The sequence below is a fragment of the Vidua macroura genome, chromosome 6 (assembly GCF_024509145.1).
Source record: "Vidua macroura isolate BioBank_ID:100142 chromosome 6, ASM2450914v1, whole genome shotgun sequence".
In the NCBI taxonomy this organism is placed as follows: domain Eukaryota; kingdom Metazoa; phylum Chordata; class Aves; order Passeriformes; family Viduidae; genus Vidua; species Vidua macroura.
The window spans coordinates 59,927,759-59,949,497 of record NC_071576.1 but is presented as its reverse complement, the minus strand read 5'-3'; the positions used below and the strand labels follow the sequence as shown (position 1 = coordinate 59,949,497).

Genomic DNA, 21,739 nt, shown 5'->3' with positions numbered 1-21,739 from the left:
AAATATGAGCTCCAAGTGGCTGATGTGCCTCTCAGCCCAGCAGCTGGAACACCCAACACATGCTTCTAAAGCTGCTAAGCTTTCACTAAATTCCTTTGCAGGTCACATTTAACATCCAGAGTTTTCTTTCCAGGTTGAAATGGTATTTAAACCTAACCTGAAGCTCTAAATAAAGCTGGTTTTCTTTCTCTGGAACTTGCATCACGCTGAAGGAGAGAATTCAGTTTGTCCCTTCGTGCCTTCTGACCTCACATGGGGTTTTTTGTGTATCATCCCTCGTTTAATGGGAACAAACAAAGTAGACAAGCAAGAGATTTCCTTGCAGGGAGTTCTCCTGCCCCAGCTTGGATGTGTCCCTCTGCCATCTGCCTCCACCCACTCCTTCCTATCACCTCTCATCCTGAGTTCAGCTGTACTTTAAGCTACAGACAACTACTTCAACAGGAAAAAAAAATTAAATAGTCTCTTCTTTTTCTTTTTTTTTTTTTTTTTATTTTTTCTGTGATTTTTTTCCCAGGCATGCTTGGCATTATGTCAGCAGGCAAGAGAAATACAGACATCTCCCTCTGTAGCTTCCCTGAAGTGAACTCAATTGTTCATTGGGTTTTAGACATGCTGTGTAGTGGATGTATCTTAGAAGTCTCACTTCCACATACTGTACATTTTTTATTTTGTTATATTAATAAAGATGTTGCGAGATTGGCTGTGAGAGCTTATATAAGTTTTTGTTCATGCATTTTCTTCAAAACTGAGTTTAAACACCTTAGGCTCCTTTGTTTGTTTGTTTTAGATAATATTTTTCTAGAATAATCAAGGCTTTTATATAAATAAATAGTCACAATGAATTAATGAGCGTATGGTCTCCACTGGGTTTTTTTCCCATATCTTTTTGCAGTTTTCTCTGCTTTACAAGTTTTGGGTTCAGCTGCTGGGCTTTTTTTATTGCACTGTTTTTTTTATTTCTCTGTACCACCATTCCCACAGCTCTCTACCAGGATTGCTCATTGTTTCTTTTCCTGGGGTTCATTGTCTGCATCTCCCTGCTTTTACTTTCATGTTTTGGCTTGCCAAAGCCTGGGATTCTTTGTTGGAATAGAACTCTGCCACAGCTAAAACTTGCCTTTTACTCATTGCATTCTTTATAGCTTCAGAACCCTTTATTGATAGGTAATCTACCCATAAAGTTTTGTTCTTGTAAGAAGTAAAGTAACTAGCTGGGTTGGGAATGAAGAGTTTTCCTGCTTATCTATTTTAGGGAGTGAAATGCCAACAGAAACCGAAATGGAGATGCATGCTCCAAAACCACATAAAATATTTCCTCTGTTCTTCTTTGCTCCTTTACAATTTTCCAGACTTTTGCATGAAGGGACTCAGGCTACCTATAGGTAGCATTCCACCTCTCCTTGAAATGCCCTTTCTATTTTATATCAAAACAAACCAGTTGCAGGGGAGGGGAGATGAGAGGGCGGGGTTGGAGTGAAACAGAGGTAAGACTGCAAAACTTCTGTCTTGGTAGAGCAGGTTGCTGCAGTGCACAAGAACATTAAAACATTGAGGGCTTTAAAAGGGAACTTCTTGTCAAAACGTGCATTTGGATGTTATATGCATAAGGTAATTGAAACTTATTTACAGTCAGTTCAGTAGCACTTTGCTTCTCTTCTCAAATTACAGGTGAGTGTTCTCACAGACCAGGTGGAAGCTCAAGGAGAGAAAATCCGGGACTTAGAAATCTGTCTTGAGGGGCATCAGCTGAAGCTGAATGCTACAGAAGAAATGCTCCAACAGGTAAAAATCTGGATTGCAGACCTTCTCCAGAGGTGGGGTGAGCACACATGGGCAGCTTGTCTGCATGTGTGACTGCCTTTGGCAACAGGATGAAACAGAGAGGGAAAAAAAAAAAAAAGCTTCTTTTATTGTTCTCCTCCTGCTTTGCACTTTTTTTTCCCTCTCAATAAATGTTTCTTTGTTTTCCTGTTGCAGAGAAGTTTTACTGGCTGGTTGCATAATGCTGTACGTGGCAGCATGTAAAATGAAACTATTGTGTCTTATTTGAACTGTGCTTATTTGGACATGGCTGAGTAACTGGTTAGACAGGTTAAATGTATCTAATACATGTAGGAGTTATAGAATTAAGAGGTTTTATTTAAATTCCTTCTGTTTTTCTATGGCTTTGAAGTTGAACAAGCAATTTGAAATTAATTACTGCATCAAATTCTGTTCTATAACCATTTTTGCTTAACTTTGGAGCTTTCCCCTTATTTTGATATGAGAAAATCAGTATATAAAGGCATTTTTTTTCTTTATTTCAGTCAACAGTTTCAGGCTATGTGATTTAATTTTTGCTCTTTGATGTTCTATGTTGAGGGAGCAGAACAAATGATAAATTAAATACGTCACAGAACTTGCAGGTCTGTTGATGCCAAAGTCCTTTCCCTGTGCAATTTGCTGTTGTTAGAGATGCAAATCACCCACTGTTAATGCAGTACATAGATACCAAAAGTATATTTGAAACTGTAAATAAGCCTCAAAAATCTATGCCAGAAATTTTTTAGGATAGATACTGTTCTTGATGAGCTTATTTCTTCATCCCACACGAATATTTCGTGTTATAAATTTGCTATTTTAGTCCATGTGAGATACACGAGTCTTTTTATTAACTGATCGTAGCTTTAAATTATGATAAAGATCCTTGTGCACGTATATGTAAACAGCAGCAGTTTCTAGCAGATAAGATTGTATCCTAAACATTTTAAATTATAATTCTCAGAGGTTCTTGAAAAAACCTTCCATCTCACACAGTCCAAAATGCTTCCAGCTGGGAAAGGCTGTATTCTGAGGGGACGTCTTTAAAAAGGCAAACAGTGAGTGCATGTAGTTTTACAGTGGAAAACTGGAAGTGGAACTCAAATTATTGAGTTATTACAGTGATTATTTAAGTTGTGAAAATCTGGTTTCAGGCTCCAGGAAGGCATTCACAACAGAGTGCAGAAGCTCCCTGCTCCAATCTGAAGCTCGACAGTTGTTCTGTGACTCCTGCTGAAACTGCTTATTCTTTCTCTGACTTAAAATGTTTTGCCCAGATAGTCTTCTGAGGAAACTGTGAACTTAAAGCCTGATTTACCAGAACACTGAGGCTTCTGAAAATAGAATATAATGTTGCAGGAGCATTGCCATTTCAGTGAAAATGGTTGCATCTGCTTGTCTGGCCTTAGGCACGTGCACGAATTGCTTACAAAGCTGATCCTAAAGCAATAAGCTGCAAAAGGCTGTACCAAAGCTAAAGAAGTCAGAGAATCTCCAGATATGTCTAAAAGAAGCCTTAAATCTAAATTTTGGGATAACTTTGAGCAGCTGTAGTTGTTGTTTCTCCCAGTAGACAGAGGGATACGGGCAACCCAAGTTAGATCTGTCAGCAGACAGAGAAGTTGTACATTTATTGTCTCAGCAGAGGATCCTATTTAATGTCATTTATTTTGAAGGTTCTCTTCTCCATTCGCCTTGTTGAAAATATTATCCTCTGTGGGGGATGAGCTGAGATTTGGGCAGAAGAGAATGACCTGATCGTGTGGTGATCATGACATTCATGTCAGATATGTGGCCAGTGGATGTTTCTGCAGATAATTTGTCTAAAGTAGAGTGAGTGTGTGGCTTCAGGGGTTTCAATAGATGAATCAGTCAGGTTTTGGGGACATTGGGGTTCAGATCTTCTCAGCCAGCAGCTGCTGCTGGTGTCCTGCTTTTCAGAATGACTTTGTTACCCTCTTGAGAGGGGGTGTAGTGTAAATTCGGATTTATTTCATGGTTCTGCTTCCTTATTTACAATATATTGAACTCCACTGATTTTTTGCCTTTGTGAACTTAAGTCAGCTGCTTCCTCTAAGTGGAAGATGGAACAATAAAGATAAAGCCCTGGCTTTTTAATTTCAAGAACTATAAAAAGAGTGACTCATAATTAATTCTGTGCAAAAAATGCTTCAATAAAAAAAATATATATATAAACTGTGAGATAACATAATGATGGTATCTGGAAGTTCCACAGCAGAAAGGGTATCTAATGCCACCCTGCAAAGTAGTTTTTGCTGAATCTGTGCTAGCAGAGACTTGTCAGGGTGGGGTTACTGGCAAAAAAACCCTTCTGGCTTTTGATTTATGCACCGTTGTTTTGAACCCTGCTACAAAGTGATCGTGGAACCACTTCTGAAACAGCAGCTGAAATAAAAGTTATACAAATAACATGAAGTGGCTGTTCAGCATTTTGGGTGGGCATCTTGCATGTGGAGTAGGCGCAGCAGGGGAGAAGGGAAGAAAGATTCTCCTTTCATCCTTCTCCCTCCTGCTGCCCATGCTGCTTCTGCCACTGCTTTGAGCCTGCCATGCTCAGCCAACCTTTTCCTCCACGACTGTGAGAAAACTCACCTGGGGTTTAGAGGGAAGGGGCTGTTTTTGTGATGGCTGAGTCAAACAGCTGACAGGAAAGGTCAAGGTGTGGCAGAAGGGCGATGGAGAGATGTGCTTTGACCCCACTGTTTATGGAAGCACAGCCAAGGAAAATCCAGCTGAGCAGCATTTGAGCAATGAGAGGATCCTGGGTGAGAGATGCAGAGATGCCCCTGGTGTGCACAGGTAGAGATAATGTGATGCTTAAGGCATCAAACCCAACGTTTTACTTTTGTAAGGACACTTTTTCCACCACAGATTGTAATGAAGGAAAGTATTTTTCCACCTTGAAGGCGTCTGCGTTTTCTTCCTTCAAGAAAACAAAGCAGGCCTTTTCAAAACTCATGAAAGTCAATGGCAAAACTTTAATTCAGTCCTGAAGTATAATTCAGGTTTGGGCCAAGAAACAAGGTCATCCTTCGTAATAAATGGTAACAGAAAATTTTCTGGAGCATGGCTGGCAGCAAGACACGAGTTTAATTTCATGGAATTACCTTCCAGTGAGGTGTCTGTCCTGCTGCTGGAGGTGTAAAGGATATGGAAAGGCTGGCCTGTGTGAACAGCTGCCTGCCTTTCCCTCTGGCACATTGCAATGGAGATGTCTAGAAGTAAAATTTAAAAAAAACTTCCTAGAATTATCCTAAGACAACGATTTATGCTGTGACAGCCCATTTCCAGTATATCAACTGCTTTAAGTTGTAAAGTTACAGCCAATTTGAGAGAGCAATGATGTATGTGGCATTACTAAGTACTTTCTTCCAGTCAATTTTAAGAAATATATATATTTTTTTTTTTTTTTTTGAGAAGAGAGAGGGCCTTGAGGGAATCTCCTATCAACGTGCTGTGGTGCCATGGAATTGGAAAGCAGAAGTAATTTTTGCTCTATAAAGTTGTCCTATAACAGAGAGTACCAGCCATGCCTAATGTAAACACATCTGTGCTGTGGAATCTGTGCTGTCAGGCTTGACAGCTGTGTCATGTCCATCTGAAAAGTGAACTTCTGCACACGCAGATTTCACCTCCACGGTGCCTTTGTGTGCATTTGTTGGTAATTATCATGAGTAAATCTAGTTTGTTACCTCTTTGCTGTTGCAGAGCTGCATTTTATTTGTTAAACATTGCAATTTCCAGTGGAGCTCTCTGGCATAAGGGACAGTAGTTTGCTTAGCCAAGGACAATTCTGGTTTGGGTGGCAGGGTCTTTCCTGTACCTGAGCTGAACCAAATCCCAGGTGTGGCCTGACCACATCCTTCTGCCTTCCAAATAATTCCTGACACAGTCTAGGGGACTCTTGTTGGATGGTTTTGTTGTGTGAACACTATCGTGTCTTCAATCAAGTGAATTCTCTTGAAAAGCACGAAGGATTTTAGGATTGTTTGTGCCTTAAAAAAAAAAAATACACATAAAAACTGAAATGCTTGGGTGTAAACAGGAGTGGATCTCTGTTCTGGTCTGAGTGCAAGGGCCAGAGGAAGGTGTGCCAGACAATAGAGAACCTTTTTAAAAACTGGATTAAAAGTATGCAGGGAGGAGCTGTATCAAAGTAGGAACTTGAATCCAACACTGTTCAGTGTGTACCTGCTCTGGTTTGCATCTGTGTCATGCTCAGGGGAGCCAGAATCCTGCCTTGGTTGCAGGGTATAAATCTGGTGTGTATCTGTTTGCTCCTCAGGAACTTTGCTGGCTGGCAAAGACCATTCCTGCAACTTTCAGTTGCCTGAGTTATCTGATCTTAGATGAATTTCAGCACTTGTTTATAGCATGCAGGAGCTTCTTGCCAGCAGCTGGCTTAGTGTTTCAGATTTTGAAGTGTGCTCTGTGCTGCTCTGGTTGAGCTCTAAGGATTTCAGAGCGTGCTCTCAAGCTGTGCAGCTTTATCTCTCCAGGTGAGCACTCCACTTTGCTCTTTTGGAGTTAACATGGGCAGGAATCTGCTCCTCAGGCAGATCCAAGGGCTGGTCAAGTTGGCAGGGCTATGGGAAGCTCTGTCCTTTCCCTGCCTTAACCATATAATGGGCAAATGATGAATTGGAGGGCTGTAATTCCCTGCCTGCTACTGCCTTGCACCATTTCATGGTGATTGCACACGTACATCGCTCTCAGCTGTGCTTCCAGCTAAGCAAATATCTCATTTCTGCCACAGCTGACACACAGCACTTGAGAAGTGCAGTCCTCATTAGGGGGGCTTCTGGCTGCATTTTGCTTCCCAGGTAGGTAGCTTCATCTGTCTGTCTCTCTCAAGGCTTTAAATAAGGGGGAAAAGTGAGGAATTGTTCAAATGTTGTATTTTGTGTGTTGCACAAGTGCAAAATGGGGTCTTTGGTTGTGTTTAGTTTTTTTTTTTTTTTTCCCTCCTCACTTGACTAAAATCTCACTTATGGTTTCTCAATCAGTGTGTGGCAGGATTGTTTCCTCTGTTTTGTGGAGAGCTAAATATCCTGGAATTTTCTGTGCTTGCAGCTGAGAGCCTAAAAAATTGTAATATCCTCTTTTCAAGCTATTTTTGTCATGTTACATTTATAAACTGTTCTATAAAAATTGTATATTTCCAAGACAACTAAATGTGAGAGTGAGATATACAGCATGGGCTTCAGCTTCATTGGGAATATTGGAAAAATTGATTAAGTACTTTAGAAATACACGGTGTGAGTTTTTAAAAGATTGTTGTGTTTGGAAATAGTTTGTTACTCTTTGATCTGTCTGATACACGTATATCATCACTTCTGCATGCCTCCTCAATTTTGAAAGTTAAAAGTTGAGTTTAGAAATTTAAGAAGGTAAATTACACTTACATAGTATAATGTATAGTACATTTTAAAGCTAAAAACAAGTATCTTGTTTCTAAAGAAGACTCCCTAGGATATGTTCTATATCTGTTCTGTTTTTCAGCTAAGATCCTCCTAAAGCTACTACAGCCTAAATTACCATTTTGCCTGCCTTATATTATCTTTTTTTGCTTTCAAACCAATAACATAAATTTGTATTTTCTTTTCTTACAATTGCATATTTATTCTGGCTGAATTCAAGTTGCATCATACCGCTGAAATACACTATAATTTCTCTGTAACAAAATGGTTCACATTCTTAATGAGCTGTTCACTGTGAGCATCTGCTTGAGGATGAAAATAATTGCTTCCAGATGTTCCCATTTCAAGAGGAGACATTTACTTTAAACGGCACTTGCTTTCAAAGCACGAGTTAGGTCCTCTGGATGCAAGAGGAATTGTCAGCTGTTTTAAATCAGTGGAGTTCCATTGAAAACAAACTAGGGGTAGTTAGCTGGTTTGCCTATTTTAAGTCACGAGATGTGTGCCAGTTTACTCCAGCTGAGAATCTGATTCCCCAGCGTCAGAGCAAATTGTAAAGTCTTGTTTGAGCTGATTAAAAGCAAAGCAAACCCAAGCAGCTGCCTTCATGCTCGCTTGGAGCAGGTAGTGCCTCCACGTTCACACAGAGCTCCTGAACTTGGGATGAGAGGAGTGAGTGTGGATTGCTCTCCACTGCATAACTAAGGGTAATTTAGGGGTCTGTAGGAAAAATAAGAAGCAATGCCAGATGGTGCACTCAAAGGACAGATCTTTTGTTTAAAATCCCTAGAGGGATGCTGTGGCTCCTTGCCTTATAAAGAAATATTCCTCCCATATCATGGAGCACCATGTCAGTGTCCAAAAAAATTCTAAATGTTGTTTTAGCTCAAGAGTGAATAGAGTCTGTCCATGGGGGCAGAGTTGCCTCATCCTGCTCTTCTTTCTGGTGTTCAGTGGCTTTATTTCATATCAAAGCTCCCATTTTTAACTCTGCCTTAACCTGCAGCAGTCTGCTATCTTAACAGCTGTGCAGAGCCTGTTCCAGTCTGGACTGGGATGTGCCTCTGAAACTCCTGCAAATTAGTGTTTTTCTGGAAGACAGAGGAGTTATTTGTAATTATAATTGTAATTTGTAATCACCTGTGTAGAAAGGAGCTCCTCCTGGGATTTCATTAAGTGACTGCCTCTTAGAGGTCTTCAATTAGAAAAAGTCAGTGCAATATCTTTTCCTGATTAGTGCTTGATTTATTTCATTCGGAGAAGACAAAAAAAGAAAAAAAGCCAAAACCATGAGGCTACATTTCTGTTTATTTTCCCATCCATCCATAAATATCATTGCCAATGTCAGCAGGAATGGGCATGGCATTGGGAATAGTGGGTGGCTTAGATAATTGGTGTTGCAATACAGATGCAAGTTTAGTACTATTTTTAATTTGTGCAATATTCCCCACCAGACTAAAATAACTTACATGTAGAGCAGATTTTGAAATAAACTTTAACTCTGTGATCTTTGAAATAACCTTTGTGGCTTCTCCAAGCTGTGGGTTACAATGTACTGTACAGTTTGGGGCAGAGGAAGAGATGAGAAAAGGCTGCTGGATGTGGTGATTTCTGATCCCTCAGTAGCATCAGCACAGATCCAGGTTAACTGTGGAACTTCAGTTAAATCACTGCCATGTAACTCAAAGCACAGCCTGCTGTGATTCCTCAGTGTGATTCATATGATTATAACATGCTAATGGGATTTATGAATTATCATAAAATCTTTTAACCATTTGGAAGCCTACATTCTTTCATTAAAAATTGATTTGGAGCTTGGAAAACTAAGTATGGATTTTTCAGTAAGGCTTAAACTCCTGATAGGACATTTTTATTTTTGTAAGTGGAGGTGAGAGAGGCATTTGATGTATGTAATGCACTCTGTTAAATTTTGGATGGTTTCTTGCCTTGGCTTTCCTGAAAAAATGAAATAATCAATGAAGGTGTGAATGTTGACCGATCTCCAAACACACTGATACGACTCCATCCAGAGCATGTCTGCTCTGCAATCTGCAAAACAAACTTGGGGCACACAAGCAAAAGCCATGACCAGCTGTTTCTCCTTTACAGGGTTTCTTAGTTTAGACACTGCCTTTTAGACTCCAGTTAGGACATTTCTTTCACTGCAGTTCCCTCCACACTGCACAGCTCTCAAAAGCCATCCAGTACTACGTGGTGTAAGTTACTCTTGATTGGTGTAGAGGTGTTGCTGGCCTGTGTTACTCAATTTGGGTTAAGGTGCTCATTCTGCAATACATCCTTTATTGGATAACACGTGACAAGAAGGTCTGCAGGGTAATCCTAAAGCATAACTTTGGCTGATGAGTGTTTTAGGAAGATGCCAACTCTTTTGTAAGGTGTCATTATGTAGGTTTGGGTTTGTTCAGCCTCAGTATTGTTTTTGATTTCATGTCTAGCCCGGGGATTAACTTTACCACACATTTGCTTGAAATAAAGAGTGGGACACGATGGTTTGGTGATTAACACGGAACATTTAGATGAAAATAACTGCAGCACTTGAGAAAAACACTGAAGTTCAAACTGAGGCTTTAATATGGGCCTGCCAATAAAACACATGGCAGTCTATCAGTGCTCACATAAATAACTGGGGAAATTATTCTGCTGTGCTTCCAGGAGCTGCTAAGTCGCACATCGCTCGAGACTCAGAAGTTAGATCTGATGGCTGAAGTTTCAGACCTGAAGATTAAGCTGGTTGGTATGGAAAAGGAGCAGAGTGAATATGAAGAGAAACAGAACAAAGCCGAGGTGAGTTTCTTTCATTAGTTGTTTTTATTTTTGTCCACGTCTGTGGTGTGCTGTCACACACCCGAGCTTTTGGGCTGAAATCAGCAGGGAATAGGATTTCCCATGCCTGCAGCTCAGCCCGTATCACCCATCCTATGAATTCAGTGAGGAGTAGGATCAGGCATTTTCAGCATGCAGCTCCTTTTCCTCTCTCCCATTATACCTCAGAGGTTGCAGTTTGGCTTCCATCAAGGCAGAGTTCCTTCCAGAAGCATTTATTGCAGTGGGTGTTCACTTAACCCTTTCCTTTCCCTGGGAGCTGGACTGACGTGGCTGTGCCAGGCCTACCAGAGCTCTTTCCTCATTTTTGTGCCAGAAAAGACTGTCAGCTCAGCAGTGTCAGGGGTGCCACAAGCACTGAGATCAGGGATTTTAATGTATTTAAAATGGCACATGGGAGGGCACTTGCCTCAAATGTGCCGTTCCCCTCGTGGCTGCATAATAAATAGTGCAAAAAAATATCATGGGCTGGAGGCAATTCCAGCCCTTGCTCCCTTTCAGATGTGGAGAGTTCTGGATATCAAAGGAGCTTTGGATTTTGCTGTATTGGTTAAGAAAGAGAGTATGAAACAGGGAATTCAGCTGAGCAACATCCATATCATGGTGATGAGCAGCAGGTGGGAGCTGGGAAAGAAAGCAATTGTGGAAGAGAGGAATTCATGCAAATTGCCACGTGTTGCTCTACTCAGTGGTCCTGTAAGGGGACCAGCCAGCAGGAGAGGACTGCCTGGAAAGGAAGGATTGCTGAGTCTGAGATTTATACATTGCTGACTGGGAAGAAGAAAAAAAAAAACAAACACAAAGACCCAAACTTTGTTCCATATTGACTTAGGAGGATTTGAAGTGCAGGCAGAATTAGGAACTGTTTGCTCTCCATAACTCTGCTAGTGGAATAAGTGATAACTATGCATCAGTATTTTGCCTACAGTGACGTAGCTCATTTGGGGTGTGTTTGCTTTCAGCTTATTTATTCTCTGAAGTTTCTTTAGAGATTCAAAGATAACATAAAGAGAGCAATTTCTGGCAGAGCTTGCAAGCTAGAGAGGCACCAGCTGCTGTTTTTACCACCTGTGGCACTTCTCCTGCTCTTTCAGGCATAATTGCCAGTGCCTTGTGTACTGAGAGGGCCTGAGCACTCTCAAGCTACCTGAAAATCTGAACAGGTCTGAGCAGCACCTGATGGCTGCAGTTGGCAGCTTGCTCCCAGTGCCTCCCGTGACGTGTGGAATACGGGGCTGAGGATGCCTAAATTATTGCAGGGCATGCACAGCCAGCCTGGCTCCTGGAAAGCAGCAAAGATTTTGGGTGCATTTTTATGGACAGGACTTTTGAGTGCCTGGGAGGTCTGGTCCTGTGAGCTGCAAAATTCTGCTGCTGCTGCAGTGAGGTGTGTGCCCCCCTTGGGTGGAAAAGTTGAGCTTTAACAGCCTGGATGCCTTTACGGTGTTGCAAAGTGATAGGACACGTTCCTGCTGAGATGGAAAAAAGGATTCTAATCTGATGGAAAAGTTGAGAATCGTTGTGTTAGTGTGTGCTGAATTATTAACTACCCCAAGGTGTGATTAGGTTTCTGGCATGTTGGAAGTTGCAAACCTTTGCGTGTGCAAAGCAAAGTGGGTGTTGTAAGGAAAGGCATGGGACACAAAGAGCATTTTTGGTTTGCTTGTTGAGTGATTTGTGTATCTACTTCAGATTCTCCTGAATAAGCATTAATCCTGTTTATCAGGAGTTGCTTTCAATCAAATTAGATGCTTAGCTGAATTCTAATGCTTTAACCCAATTTCTGCTCCTTTTCCTGTAAATTATACAAATTTTTCAATACAGACATGATTTCAAATATCAGAATGAAATTTATTAATATTATTTACATTATTAGACTACAGCTGCTTATATCTGGTAATATTTTGAGTGTTTTCCTGAACTCTTTGCCTCCACTGCTCAACTACATCTTTCTAATGAAGAAACCACTTTGATAAAAACAGTCTACCTGTAGTTTGCTCTTGGTTTTGGCATCCAGTAGTTAAACCATTTTAAACAGCTTGTTCAGATACTTCATGGCTGACCCTGCTCTTTCTAAATATAATAATGGGGCTTAAAAAGCTTAAAATTAAATGTGGCATTGCAGGATCATTCCTCTCAACCATGTTTTCTCTCTATTCTTATTTTGTGCTGGCTCGTTTCACAGCAGCTGTTTCCAGTCACTTAGAAATTATGTATAGAATTATTTTTCTGGTTGGGCTGGGAGAAAAGAAAGCAAATTAAAACATCCTTCTAAACATGAGTTTTAATGAGTTTTTAAGATTGGTTTCACTTTATCCTGTGCAGCTGTCATTTAGGTTTGGTTTTAGTGAGCAGCAAAGAGTTTACCAAGCATCTCTAACCTCCTCTCAAAGGTATTGATTTCACACTGAATGCCACTTGTCTCTGGCTCTTCAAAAGTACATACTAAATATAAAGTGCTATTTATTTATATACGTTACAGATGGGCCAGGAGAATATCTGCTTGTGCATGGACTACCTTACTCCTGGTTTTGTCACTTTAATTCCTTTTCTGGGGAATAAAGTCCTACTTTTGACACAGTAATGCTGTGAAGGTTTTCTGGACTCTCGCCTGAAGGGGTTGTGTAGATTTTCTCTTACCTGAGAAGCCTCAGAAATTTTGAAAATGTGTTTTTCTTAATGTAGCAAGGTATGAGGAAGCAGCATTGTCATAAGATTTATGGCTGCCCAGATGTCTGCTCTACCTGAACATGGACAAAAGAGACTTTCTGTCTGTCCTGCTTCTCCTTTTGTAGCATGGGATAAGTCTGTGGGTTTGGCTATAAGCTGCTGGCAAGTATTTTGTGGCTCTTGTGACTTCTGAATTAAATATCTAGTGCAAAGCTACTTGCAATTCCAAAGAAACCTGAGTCAGTGAGGCACTGACTCCCTCTGGGGAGTCTGGTGTGCTGTCTCATCTGAATCAAGGTGTTGTAGTTTGTGTTAATGAATGCTCATGCTGTGAAAGAACCTCAAAAAGGCCTGTTCTACCTTGAAACTGGAAACAATTGCAAAGGCACACGCTGGAGTTCCACTGGGATAAGGGTTCCTGCCATTTCTGTTCTGTCAAGCTGGCCCTGTGGGGTCTGTGGACGTTTCCCTTTCCCCCTTTTTAACAAGGCAAAACAGAGAATGGCAAGGCAGCAGCAGAATTGTTTCAGGACTCCCCCATTGTCACCAGAAGCAGAGCAGCTGCCAGGTTGTGCTCAGAAATCTGTGCAACCTGTTGGAGCTGCCCCTCTCCATCCAGAACCTGGTGTGGGTTGACAGAGCTCTTGCCAAAGAGGAGCACAGACCAAGCCTTGGTGCTAAAAGCGAGGGAGATGGATGTGAGCGTCCTGCCAGTTCCCATCCCCAGCTGGTGCTGCTCTGGGAGGTACCTGATGGTGGAGAGGATGGTAAAAAAACAAACCTAATCCTCGTTTACGTCCATTAAAGGTTCACTGGGTGAAAGAGGATGAGCATCAGACGTTGTGATCCTGATTGAGCATAATATGTATAAAGTAAAATGCATGTAATGGCTTTTCTGAATTTCATCTTAAACAGTGAGCTAGGAAATACTCAAATGTGTGAAACTCTTTTGTGTGAGTTAGGTGAATCTTCGTGAATGTTCAAAGTTGACTGTGAATGCTGTTACTGCCCTGTCCTTGCTGTTCCCTAGCTCTAAGACTCCTGATTTTACTGCAGAATTGAGGTTACAGGAGGATTGTTGGCAACTCTAATGAAGAAAATAATTTAAAAATTATTTGCCGCATCATCTGTTGTTCTGTGCACCAAAATATTTTTCTGTCCTTTGAAAGATGGATTAAGCTCCTCAAATTTCCACTTGAGAAGATTGAGAAGCCACAAAACTTATGTTATTAGTGTCCATGAAAGCTAAGAGGAAAGCACTTCAGACTCTTAATTCATGAAAAACTACTCAGTGCTATTTGCTGCAGAGTTGGGGAATTTAGGTGAAATATCATATGGATTTTCATTTTTGACTTTGGTTTGCTTTCTAAACTGGATTTTTTTTGTGCGTGTATCACTGATACACACAAATCCAAGAAGCTGACCAGCAAACTGGTGCACTTTAAAATAATTACTTTTTCTTCTGTGTTACCCTCCTGATTTCTCCTGCATCTGTTGCTTAACTCCTCCTCCACGTCAAGATCCTGCCCAGACAGAGAGAGAGGTAATGGAGTTGTTTTTCTGCCCCATGCTAGACCTGGAAACAGAATTACTTAGCTAGTGAATTCTGTGTATAAATTATGAAAGGGTAGGCTATGGCCCCAGCTGAGCACTTTGCAGTTTCTTCCTGCTGGATGATTTGGAAGTGCAAATGAATGCAATCAAGTCCCATTTCAGCAAAAGTGTGCCTCTGAGCCAGCATATTAAAATATGCTCCAAATGATCCCTCACATGACTGTAAAACTTTCCAAAAAAAGTTTCTGATCTTAACTTCAGAGTCAGAATCATGAATTGGTCTGGAATGTAGATTCTGTTCCATGTAAACTGTGGCTTTTTTGCAATACTCATTTACATCTGCTTTATCAGAAAGGAAACACATAATCTGTCTTTATTTAGTTTGCCTTTGATGTGCTTCACATAGTTCTTTGTGCTGCAACTGTAGAAATATGTTCTTTGCATCATTGTTTTTCCTCACCTGTCTTTTTTTTTTTTTTTTTGTCTTTTTTTTTTTCTCCCTTTCCTCCCATGTTTTCAGTCAGTAGTGAACCTGATCAGTGACCTACAGGAGCAGATGTGTAGACTGCAGCTGGAAATTAATAGTAGGATCCAAGAAAGAAAGTCTCAAGATAGGAAAGCAGACTTGACCCCTAATGGTCCTCAATCTGGTGCAAGATCAGTAGAGCCTCTGGCCCAGAAGAATTGCTCTCGGTGTGAAGTACGAGAAGCTCCCCTTGGCAGAAGCCTCTGTATTGCCTCTTCTCTCTCTTGCAGAAACTAAATTCCACTAACCAGAGCTGCCCTGGGAATGTTTTGGCATTAATCTTTGTGGCTTTCATTAGCAAAGAGTGACAGTGCCATAAAAAATGACCAGGAAAAAAAAAATCTCACCCCATACTCTCCACCCCAGTTACTGGGACAAATTTGGTCTCCATTGATGGCTGTCTACTAAAGCACAGAAATCTGTAAAACCCAATTGCCCCTTTCAGATTTTTCACAGTTTCCATTTCACTTGTAAGTCTGCAGTGCTGGTGTGGTGTGGGTTTTTTTTTTGGATTTGGGAGTTGAGATCTGTCTGATGTGCAGCATGTTTTGGCATGGTTTGGTAGTTTGCCACTTTTCCTCATGATGATGCCACCCCAGCTGTGCTTGATGGTGTGGCCTAACCACTCCTCTGAACACAGATTATTGATTCCTGGATATTTTAAGAGCTTAACAGAGGTATAATTTCAGCAAAGACTCTCTGACATGTACCATTTTTTCTTTTGAAAAGAGCCATAATAAAAATAATCTGCTGGTACTTTTAAAATAGCAAATCCAACACAGTTTTGTTTGTTCCCTGATATTAATAGGTACCAGAATTTATATAACAGATCCTGGTTGTATTTGATCAAAAATGGGTCACATGGCAAAACAAAAGCTACTTTGCATAAATGGTTTCCTATCACTGAAGGTGGAATGATACTGGTTTGCCTAGAAAAAAAAAACATTTTAACACTTGATTTCAAATCAGGTTTTTTCCACATCTCTTCAGTTAAAATTTGCATGCCCAGAACTCATAAGTAATCTGCTTGCATTGTGAGGGAATTTTTCAGTAACTTCTCTCATAGGTTTATATTACAAAAATAACTATCCTGTGTGTTGCACCTATTTTGAAAATAGTGCTGTTGTTTCTGGGCTTGTTTTTGTGCACAACTGCTTAATGGGCTATTAGAACTACTTGCTGTAGTTTGGAGAAATAATCTGAGAGTCAAATCTAGGAGTCATTCCAAATAAATCTTAATGTAATCCAAGATGTTAGTGTGATGCTTAATGTACATACTGAACAGGAGTCCAAAATTGGGTTACACCTTCAAACTTTTCCTTTCCTCAGTTCATTTTAAGACATTTTGTCTTGTCAGAGCTCCATCAAGCTTTTAATAATATTGTCCTTTAGAATGAGCAAGATACAATTCTATCAAGGAATGGGAGAAGGGGCATTTAAGGGACAGGTTCTTAGAGCAGGTCACAGTTTTTAGTGTGGCAGTTCAATGTTGAATACTGTGTGGTTCATGCATGATCTGTAATTCAGGACTGGGAAAAATTAATATCTGCCAGGAAAACCTTACCTTTAATTTCCTTCTTCCTCTGCAGGGTTTGTTACAGGAACTCAGACACCTCAAAATTAAAGTGGAAGAACTGGAAAACGAAAGAAATCAGTATGAGTGGAAATTGAAAGCAACTAAAGTAAGCACAATCCCTGGCATTTTCTAATGGCAGGTTTCTATCAGCTGGGAAGAGATGTGCTCCATTTCTCATCAATATTTATTTTACTGACATTTACCTTGTGGCAGGGTAGCTATGAAGTCAAGTTTTCTTTAACCATCTTTGGAATAAGTATCTTGGTTTGAAGGTGGGGTGGCTTTCTTTGTGCCTTTTGCTCCCTCCATGCAGTTTTCAGTCTGGTACTTCTTGCAATTCTTATTTTAGGAAACCACCAAAGGCATTTTGACTTGCAAAGAGCAGCTCAGAGTAAAGGCCTCTTTGAAGGCTTCCTGGCCTTGATTTGTATAATGGTGACAAGACTCTGTAGGATATACTTTCCAGCCTGAGGAGACATGCAAAGTTTGTTGGGTGTTTGCTTACTATGGAATTTGTTTTCATAGACATTAAGCCCAAAATACACCATTAGGTCATCTGCTTTGACTTTGTGTATCTCACACTGCACGGCTGCCTTACACTTTTGTTGACCTTAAGTCCTTCAAAGCTGTTGGATCATAATCCGGAGGAACTTGACATGTCAAACATTTAATCATTTTCCCCAGCAATTAATTTTTCTACTGGAATATTCTCACAGTCATTTCTAGTTTGAATTTTTAGCCCTTTTCCACTGGATTAAAAAGCACCATACAATTTTTCCTTCTTGTGCTGTAATCACATCTCCTTTCATTTGTGTAATAATCCCTGTTGATGTGAGTGACTGACTCTTGACTTGTGGTTGAATCTTGGAGAAACATTTCAAATTATTAAACTGAATTTTCCATTTAATGCTTGATAGCTTGATCCAGACATGACAAACAGCTTTTATTTGTATTAGCATTTCTTTCTTTTGAGAATTCTTGGATGAATAACAGAATGTTGCTGTCATGTCTTTTTTCTCATTAAGATAATAGTTCTTCAATCCATGAAAATGTTTTCTCTGACGTGGTGGAGATGAACAGTCTTTGGGAAAATATTTTCTCAAGCAGTGTGTGGCCAGCTGCCAAGACAGATAGAAATTATGGAAAATGTAGGAGCAGAAGGAAAATAGTAAAGAAGAGTCATAAAACCCACTGAGGGAGAGAAGAAGATGCAGGACTAGAAAGGAAGAAAAGTACAAGGAAAGAAAGAGGAAGCAGAAAAACAATCAGAGATGACATGAATTGGACATTAAGGGAAAAAAAAGAGCTTTTAAAAGAGCCCTGAGATTGAGTAGAGCAGGGGAGGCAAAACCAGATCTGGTATTAAGAGGTCTGCAAGCTTTTGTCTTCCTGTTGTTCCAGCTTCTTAGGCGAAAAATTGGAATATATCCACGGCTGGATATAAAAAGCATATTAGTCAGTGGGAAGTGTAGGAGCCCTTCAGAGATGCAACAAGGAAGATTCTTCTATTCCACGTGGAATTTTAGGCAGAGCAGTGACATTACCCTGCAATCCAACTGCTTGCTTCCTGGTGAAAATAAGTTTGTGTGTTAATTAATCCATGTTTCTCTCTGTTTGGATAATGTTTGGTGGTTTGCATTTTTCCTGCTTTATTTTAATATTTTGAGAAATTGGTCACATTCTTTTTTTATTCTTTTTTTTTTTTTCCTTTTTCTTTGCTTTTTTCCTTCCCTTTTTCCCCACCCCTTTTTTTTCTGTCCTTCATCTGCAAGGAGGCTTGGTGTGCTTTTACAGGGGAAATGCAGAATGTTGACACACAGAGGTTTTGATACCTCTGAAGAAAATCGTATCAAACCGCTGACTTACTAAAATATTCTGCTAGCAGTTTTTCTCATAAATATAAAAAGCTGATTAGAATCATTGTATTTCAAGCTGAACAATTACAGAATTCTTCTCCCTCTGTCTTGCTGAGCTTTTTCATATGAGATTTTCTATCCAAATCTGGTGGCAGCCCTAAATCTCCAATATATGGTATTCTGTTGCATGTGTGTGGTGGTTTTCCAGGCTGTGCTTTCCTTCTATCTTATTTGCTGTTTTGATGAAAAACAGTTTTGTTATCTTGCTGAGAAGGCTCAGCATTAATAGATTCTCAGTTATACTAATAAATAGTAACTAGGATTAAAGATAAAAATAAATAATAAAATAAATAAAATAAAAATAACCAGTATCTGTTTATAAATCCTTTGATATCTTTTAGAGGTCTTCATGCAAAGTTTGAGTTCCCTATAATAGTCATTATTATTACGTGTCCAACTTTGTAGTATTGAGAGCTTTCCAGAGTTTTCTTACCTACATAAATGCTTGGAAACATTATTCTGTCTTCTCCAAGAGTTAATTGCATTGGGGAAAATGAGCTTCTCTAATAGCAATAACAGCATAAATATGTGTTCTTGTGTCTGTGAAATATCCTGAGCTCAATCACAGCCTCACTCAGACATCTCCTCGTTCCTGGGACAGACTCACAGACAATGGGTGGGGAAGTTATCCTGACCTTGCTTTGCTTTTTTCCAGGCTGAGATAGCCCAGCTCCAGGAGCAGCTGGCTCTCAAAGATGCAGAGATAGAACGCTTGCAAAGTCAGCTCTCCAGAACCTCCTCGTACACTGAAGTGGCAGAAAGAGGTAAGAGGAGGGGAAACAAAATTAAAAATTCGGAACTCTAAGGTTTTTTTTTGGTAGCAGCTTGGTGCAGGATTGCAAAGAGATACAAAGAAATACAAGAATGGAGTTAAAATTTATTATGGGAGGAAAAGTAGTGTCAATTCATTCTGTGTTCTGGTCAAGTAGAGGCCTTTAATGTGTGAAACTCTATTCCAGTCTAGAGGCAGCACAAATTGAAATAAGTATCCTCAGGGCCCTGAAACTTTTTCTGTTGGTGTTTTTTTAAAATTGTAAAGACTCATTGTAGTTCAACGGGAATTTATTTTTCAGGTACACCTTGAAATATTTCTCTGAAAAATCTTTACAGTTTCTGGTTTTTAGGGGGAAAAAAAAGAGTCACAGTAGTAGCTCAATGTCCAAACATCCTAAAAGAGTCATTGTTTCCTTTCTTCATGGCTGTGTCTCATTCAGGCTCCCTGTCCCATGAAAATTTGGACTTTCAGTGTCCCTCCAGCCCAGACTGGTTTAGAGGTCTCTTGATATTGCAGGTTTCTGTTTGTTTCTCTTGACGCAGGTCAATGGCAAACAAACCAGTTTGTTTAGCCTTTGGTCTCAACCAGTGGTGCCACAGTTCTCTGAAATATTCACTCCCTGGGGCTCCTGCCAACTGCTGGGCCAGGAGAATATGGAATTGGGGACCTTTTTCCTCTGCAGCACCACCACTCAGCCGTGCAGGAGTATTTGTGTGCAGCTCAGCACAGGGCACCAGCTTTGCTGCTCTAACAGCTTCTGTGGGGGCTAACTGAGGCTTCCCAAGACTGCCCTGGCTGGGATGTGAATTTCCATGTGCTGTGCTTCCCTCTTCCCAGGGCTTCCCAAGAGTCTCCTCTGGTTCATTCCAACAAAGTGACTTAACATCTCCTTGTGGTGATCTCACTCAGCTGCAGAGCTTGTGCATGTAGAGAACTGCATGTCTAACCAGAAAATTAGTTTGTCTAACAGCAGTGCTTGGTAGAGGAACCCTTCTACTAATAGAATTATGTATTTTCTGTGAGATTCCCAAATAATTTATGGTATTTCAAAGGAAAGATAGTGGTATGACAGGGAATCTAGAACTCAGCAGCTTGTAGAAGTGTGATAAAACTGTCCTTGAATCCAGTGGCAGAAGAATCAAACCCTCCACAAAATCCATGGGCTACATTCAAGGAAAGCACTTAGACTGTATTTGAATGGAAACAGTAACAATCCTTCTGAAAACAAACAAAAAAAAATGTATTGATTTATCAGAATTTTAGGTGGTCTTCTCAAATAAAGTTGAAAAATGATGTGAATGTACTTTAGTATGCTAGAATGCATATCCTAATTAAATTGCAAAATTGATCTAATATGTGCTTTTTCTGCATACTTTATTTGACTCTCACCACTTACCATCGTAGAGGAAGTTTATAGGAGAAGGCTAAAAGAAAAACGTAAGCCTTGCAATTCCCTTTTGGCTTCATCTCACTGCTCCTTTCACACCAATGTTAACTCAGATGCCTTCTGCAGCAATAATTCCACGTTTGTTTAGATTTGCCTGTCTAATTGTAACACACACGAGACACTGCTTTCAGTGCTTGCAGCAAGCAGACAGCTCCTTTCCCTGCTCAGTAAGATTTTACTGCAGAAATAAAGGTCAGAGGTTCACAAATCAAATTGTTGGACTTCAAAGGGACATTGTCAAGGTTAACAGAGCCAAAACTTAACAATTACCCCCTTTTATTTGCACATATATAAACCCCATTTAAAAATGAGAAAGACAGCTTTAATTGAAAAAGCCTTTCTCTTTGGAGGGGAGGATTTAGGCTTTTTTGTTTTTTTAAACCACTGCATTAAATTTAAAAAAAAAAGTCTGAATAAATGTCCCTATACTTGATGATGTTAATGAATATTGTAAGTAAAATTTGATTTAGTGTGCTTAAATCTACCTTGACACCAGTCCTTTTTGAAGTCTAATATTTATAAAGAGAAATTAGTAGGCCTGTGATTTTTTTGAAAAGTCTCCCAGTTGCTTGCCCACTGCCTGCTGGCTTTAGTTTTTGATTTGGCTGTGCCTGTGCATGTCCTGTGTCTCTTCTTTGAGAAAACACCTGTGAGGTTTACTTACATGTTTTAAAAATAATCATTGCAAGGTGTGCATTTTCCAGAACCCCCGCAATAAAAACTAATTACAGCTTTTTCAAATAGTTTAGCTATGACATTGTGCGTTCAAGATTCATTTGTAAAACCTTCTTTCACAGATGCTCTTTGGCAATGTTGATTTTCTTTCCCCTTTCTCCCTTCATGCCTGCTGCCATATCTGTTTTCATGGTTTTTGGGGGACAGTTGTCTCTGGTTTAATGTCAAAGCATGAACGGCTGGAGGTGGTAGTTACAAGAGAAGAACTATTTCAGGTTCTGTCTCCATCACACTTGGTTTCCTCAGGAAGACTTGCTGGGACTATTGCATAGAGAAAAATGAGAGATTTGGTTCAGCAAAGTTAGGATGTGATTAACAACCTCATAAATTTCAGAGAGGGTGTTTTAATTGACTTGATTTTAATTTTACCTAACCCTAACTTTCTATCACTAAACTGTGTGTGAGAAAATTCTGCATTGGCTGGTGACGTATATTTAAACCAAGTTACCCAT

At 40.0% G+C, this 21,739-nt stretch overlaps 1 protein-coding gene across 7 annotated transcripts in view; it reads left to right on the top strand.

The window, feature by feature from the left end:
• Positions 1-21,739, top strand: part of PPFIBP2 (PPFIA binding protein 2) — a 77,571-nt gene that overhangs the window by 37,970 nt on the left and 17,862 nt on the right. For 5 of the 7 annotated variants that reach the window (XM_053981642.1, XM_053981639.1, XM_053981638.1 and 2 more), the window contains 5 exons: positions 1,672-1,785; positions 9,918-10,049; positions 16,428-16,520; positions 18,986-19,094; positions 20,510-20,542. In XM_053981642.1, the coding sequence (XP_053837617.1) occupies positions 1,672-1,785; positions 9,918-10,049; positions 16,428-16,520; positions 18,986-19,094; positions 20,510-20,542 (481 nt within the window). The remainder of the gene's footprint in view (positions 1-1,671; positions 1,786-9,917; positions 10,050-16,427; positions 16,521-18,985; positions 19,095-20,509; positions 20,543-21,739) is intronic. The other 2 variants (XM_053981637.1, XM_053981641.1) reach the window with 1 other exon arrangement.